Source organism: Eurypyga helias, unplaced genomic scaffold, assembly GCF_000690775.1.
Source record: "Eurypyga helias isolate BGI_N326 unplaced genomic scaffold, ASM69077v1 scaffold24662, whole genome shotgun sequence".
NCBI classification, from domain to species: Eukaryota; Metazoa; Chordata; class Aves; order Eurypygiformes; family Eurypygidae; genus Eurypyga; species Eurypyga helias.
In genome coordinates, this window is record NW_010238209.1 from 6427 (window position 1) to 11706 (window position 5280).

At 64.4% G+C, this 5280-nt stretch overlaps 1 protein-coding gene across 1 annotated transcript in view; it reads left to right on the forward strand.

Moving 5' to 3' along the window:
* Nucleotides 1-4023, forward strand: part of INPPL1 (inositol polyphosphate phosphatase-like 1) — a gene marked incomplete at both ends in the record, with an annotated part of 10142 nt that extends 6119 nt beyond the window's left edge. Inside the window, 13 exon segments of the mRNA XM_010147786.1 lie at nucleotides 152-292; nucleotides 378-477; nucleotides 860-948; nucleotides 1192-1273; nucleotides 1358-1447; nucleotides 1549-1665; nucleotides 1752-1840; nucleotides 2031-2118; nucleotides 2336-2491; nucleotides 2610-2682; nucleotides 2768-3287; nucleotides 3567-3787; nucleotides 3933-4023. Coding sequence (XP_010146088.1) covers nucleotides 152-292; nucleotides 378-477; nucleotides 860-948; nucleotides 1192-1273; nucleotides 1358-1447; nucleotides 1549-1665; nucleotides 1752-1840; nucleotides 2031-2118; nucleotides 2336-2491; nucleotides 2610-2682; nucleotides 2768-3287; nucleotides 3567-3787; nucleotides 3933-4023 — 1857 coding nt within the window.
* Nucleotides 4024-5280: the final 1257 nt, after the last annotated feature.

Genomic DNA, 5280 nt, shown 5'->3' on the forward strand with positions numbered 1-5280 from the left:
GACTTGAGGGGACAGGGCTGCCCCAAGGCAGGCGGGTGTCTCGGGGGCTGGAGGAGCCCTGGGAAGCTGTGGGGTTGTCCCACCTGGCAGGGGCAGGGTACGGATGAGGCATCCCGGGTGAGGTTCACACCATGCTGCCATCCCCTCCTCAAGGCGTAACCAGAACTACAGTGACATCCTGCGCTCCCTGGTCCTGGGCGACAAGCGGCTCGGAGCCTTTGACCTCACCCTGCGCTTCACCCACCTCTTCTGGTTCGGGGACCTCAACTACCGCCTGGACATGGACGTGCAGGTGGGTCCCCGCAGGCACCGTCACCATCGGCACAGCCGCAGGGGCAAGAGGAGTTGGGGCTCACCGTGCCTTCCTCCCGGCACAGGACATCCTTGCCCACATAACCAAGAAGGAGTTTGAAGCCCTCCTGGCTGTCGACCAGCTCAACCTGGAGCGGGAGAAGAGCAAGGTGTTCCTGCGTTTCAGTGAGTGTGGGGCAGAGGGAATGGCCCCCCTGCCAAGCTGCGGGACAGGCCTGCCCCTGCACTGGTCCCTGCAGCCCTCTCCCTGGGCCACCTCCGGTGTGTCCTGTCCCGGCATAGCCCCGCACAAGGTGCCGAAAGCCTGGGGGATGTTGCTGTGCACTGTGTAAGCTCCATGGGGCAGGTTCCTGGGCTCTGTGTACCGAGAGTGTGCAAGCATGGGGACAGTCAGATCCCATCCCTGCAGGGCTGGCTGGGGGTGCCGGGCATCCGTATGACCCCAGTGGGGACCGTAACACCCCATGGTGCCTCCTCTGACTACTTGCAGCTGTGGGGACAGGCAGGAACGATGGCCCTTATGCCACCTCCGTGTCTTGGTTTGCAGGTGAGGGTGACATCTCCTTCCCGCCCACATATCGGTACGAGCGAGGCTCCCGGGACAGCTACATGTGGCAGAAGTTCAAGCCCACGGGGGTGAGTTGCTGGAGCCTCCTGTGACCTGCAGGACATCGCTGGGGGATGTCAGGCTCGGACGGTGCCAGGGGGGCTGTGTGGTGATGCTCAGCCCCCACACCGCTGCCAGCCTGCTCCCTCCCATCCCCAAAGAGGAATCCAGGCAGGAGGGAGGTCACTTTTTGGGATGCTGGGTTGCTTTTCTGGGCTGGGAGGAGCCAGACCCAAGGGGACACTGAAGCTGGCTGCTTTTACCATTTTTAGGTGAGGATCAATGTGCCCTCGTGGTGTGACCGCATCCTGTGGAAGTCACACCCAGAGACCCATGTGGTCTGTAATTCCTATGGTGAGTGAGACCCCAGGGCTGGAGGGAGCCCGGGGTGGCCAGTGCTCGGGGACCGTCACCCAGCTGCCCCTTCCCACCATCCAGGCTGCACCGATGACATCGTGACCAGCGACCACTCACCTGTCTTCGCCACCTTCGAAGTGGGAGTAACATCACAGTTTGTGCCCAAGAAAGGTAAAGGGTTGGGGTCTGTCACCCCTCGCACCCAGTTTGGGGCGAGTGCTGTCCATGGGGGCTCAGCCAGCACACGCTGACCCGATGGTGCCTGTCCGCAGCTCCCGGATCGGGCCCCGAACCCGTGGCCTGCATCGAGTGGGAGAGCATCGAGGTGATCGTCAAAACCACCAGCCGCAGCAAGTGCTACATCGAGTTCCACTCCTACTGCCTGGAGGGTGAGGGGGCCCTGGGGTGGCCAGGGGTGTGCCGTGGGTGGGGACCTGGCCACATCTACAGCTGTGCCCCCCACGCTCCCCTGCAGAGGCCCAGCGGAGCGGGGAAAACACTTCCCAGAGCTGCGACATCCCTGGCTTCCTCAAGTTGAGCTGGTCTGCAAAGCATCTGCCTGTGGTATGCACTGGGGGGTGGGGGGGGGAGGCAGACCCTGGTCCCCCCAGCCCTTAAGTATCTTCTTCCCCATCCCTTCCACTGGCTCTCTACCCTGAGCCCCAAGGGGTGGCAGGGGCTGTCACCACCCCCCAGGACAGAGCCACCCCACCCTAGTGCACACCCCCTCGAGCTCCCCACTCTCTGTGTGCAGCTGAACCCCATCCTCCCAGACCTGGAGTACCTGGGGGACCAGCACCTGCTCCTCAGCATCAAGGGTGTGGAGAGCTGCGAGTCCTATGGTGCGTGTGGGAGGCTGGGGGGGCCACCATGGTGGCATGGGGGTGCCAAGCACAACCCCCGCAGGGCTCAGGTAACAGCCTGCTGGGTGTTTTGCAGCTGGAGCTTGGCAGAAGGAACCCCAACACGCACCCCACTGCGGGGTGCTACTGCTTATGGGGGCTCACCTACCCCCCGAGCTGCCCAGGGGGGTAATGTAGGTGTGCACTGTGCCCGCAGGCGAGTGCTGCATCGCGATGAGGTCGATGATTGGCAGCATGGCCCAGCAGTTCGAGACCTTCCTCTTCCACCGCGGCGAGGAGACGGGCTCCATGCGTGGCTGGATGAAGGTCCGGGTCCCCAAGGACAGGCGCAGCACCCGCGAGAGGCTCTATGGTAAAGCAGCTGGGCACCAGCCCCCTCCCATCGCCCTGGGCATAGGGGCTTGGGGCCACACTCAGGCACGGCGTGGCTGTGCCCAGTGGGGAGAGGTCCAACTTCTGAGCCTTTGCAGAGTGGATCAGCTTTGAGGAGGAGGATGCTGAGCCAGTGGCAGATGCCATGACGTGCCCCAAGCCACCCCTGCAGCGCCTCAGGTACCCAGCCAGACTCTGCCTGCCACGAGCCCTGGTCGTGGGGTGATGCTGAGCCCTCTCCTGCCCTGCTTTGCAGGAGCCGGCCACGCAGCCTCCCAGAGCCAGCCAGCAGCTACACCAACCCAGCCTACTTCATCTTCGAGGGGGTCCCCAACACGTGGGCACCGGATCTGGGTGCTGACAAAGCACACAAGAAGCAAGCGGAGAGCCCAACCGGGGGCCAGCGCCATCGGAGCCCCCTTGGGGTGCGGGTCCCTTCGCCCTCAAAGGAAGAGCAGTGGGGCAGCCAGCCCTGCTGCGTGCTGGGGGGCCCATCCCATGGGCACCTGCTCAGCCCCCCTGGCATGGGCCGGCTGAAGAGGCCCAAATCAGCCGTCCTGGCAAGAGACACACCAGGGCTGGGCGACTGCTCGCTGACGGCGCTGCACATGGCTACGTGCCTGAGCCAGCTGGACCGAGTGTTCCCCGAGCATGGAGGCGACAGACAGAATGTCCTGGTGTGCCAGACCCACAGTGCCCTTGAGCCACCCCTGCGGCGCTGCCGGGAGGTGCCAAGGTCTGCACCGGATGCTCACCAGCATGGCCGCTCTGGAGAGGTACAGCTGTGGTCCCCGCCGGGGCTCTGAACCTCAGCCGAGGGGCTTGGGAAACTCGGGGAGGGGACCTGCTTTTGGCCATGGGGCCACCAGTGGATGTGGGACCCCATCCCCGTGGCAGTGCTCTGTCTGGTGGAGCTGCCATGGCACAGGCAATGGGATACGGTGGAAGATGGAGGAGCAGCAATGTGCCTGGTTCATGCAGGGTGAGAACATGAAGGTGGAGGCTTAGTGGTCCTGGTGTGACTCTGCTGGCATCTGTCCTTGTTCTTTCCCCAGCGGCTCTGCGACAGGGGCGAGCGGTCCCAAGATGCCAGCAGGTACCTGGGCCACCTCGGCTTGCAACAGGATGTGGAAGCACTGCAGAAGCGTGGCTGGGACCACCTGGAGATGTTCAGGTACCCCCAGGCCCTGGAGCTCGGAAAGGGGGGCACTGCGCAGGCCAGCTCCTGTGGCCCTGGCGTCCCTGGCAGAGCCCCACACCCTGCAGGAGAGGAGAGGTGAGCCTTGGGGTGGGGATGCAGCAGGGCAGGGGCAGGAGGATATCAAGTCCCCAGATCTCCATGGGAGTCCTGGGGCCGTACGAGCTCCCCAGTCCCTCTCGTTGGCTCCCCCCGCACGTGCTCCTCCTCCCCCCGTGCACAGAGACCTCACAGAGCGGAACCAGCTGGAGGCCAGGCTGCTTAGCCCGACCCATCCCCGGCTTGTCCACAGCAACCTCGGCGAGGGCAGCGTGGTGAGCCTGCCACAGAGACCTGCCCTCGGACCCAGAACCTAGAGCACCTATCCCTGCCCCAGCACCCACGTGTGTTCTCCTCTGTGGAACTCCCAGGGTGGTCAGAGAGCTGCCAAGGAGGACTGGGCAGGAAAGCACCCAGGACTGAACCTACTCCCAGTGCTCCCAGTTTGTCTGGCCTCACCAGCAAGCAACTGGTGTTTCTCAGTTGGAAAGTCTCAGGAAGCTCCTGTGGCCACTGGGACAGACATTTGTCTCCATCCTCCCCTGCCAAAGCGATGGAAGGATCATGCTGGCCCCCACCAGCAAGGAGGGACAGGGGAGATGTTGAGGCCATGTGGGAACTGGGGACTGCTGGGTGCTTTGGACTTCGAGGCTCAGCCTCTCCAGGTGGCCGATGTGGCATGTGTGGCCAGCCCAGCCCCACACACCCTGGTGCCTTTGGCCTCAGTGGGTTGCTCCCTGCTCCGTGGGCTCAGCCCCGGTTGGATGGTGTTCCCAGAGGACTTCTACAGCAGCCTCTCCTGAGGCTACGGTGCTGTTGCCTTATGTGATGCCCTTTGCTGTCCCCATCCAGAATAAAGTCTCAGGGACACTGGGATGCGCGTGTGCAACGCCTGGTTCTGTGCAGGGTCAAGGAGCTGGCGTGCTGAGCCGGGCCAGGCAAGCCAGATGGGGTGAGCACTGGCTGCTCCAGAGGCACCACCCCCACCTCCCACTCACTAATCGGGGACCCTGCAAATCCCCGAGGCTGCCCGGTGTCCTGTGGGGGTCCCACGCAGGGCTGGGGGCTGCCCTGGGTGGATGCTTGCGGTGACACGGTTCCCTCCCAACGTGCTGGCTCTGCCCGCCCAGCTCCCTGGGGGTCCCCCTCACCCTCCCTCAGTGGCTGAGCATCCCCGAGCTGCCCCTTGCTCCTCTGCTCCCCCGAGCAGGCCGCAGTCCCCTGCATCTCGGGGTGCACCCCCCCACGTCTCGGGGTGCATCCGTTCACCCCTGACGTGGTCCCTTCGTCGCGGCGCTGACGTGTCTTTGCCCACCCGCATGCTCGCGAGGGAGTTAAACCCCCCGGGCCGGGAACAGCTCTGCAGGCAGTGGGGGCACCCGGTGTGTCCCCCCCCCAAAAACACGGGGACACCCTAATCCGGCAGAACCCCGGCTGCTGCGACACCCGAGGTGGCCCCGTTTTTGGGGACACTATGCCCAGGCTGGCCTCAAGGTGGCAGTGGCCACCTTTGTCCCCAGGATTGCCCCGCG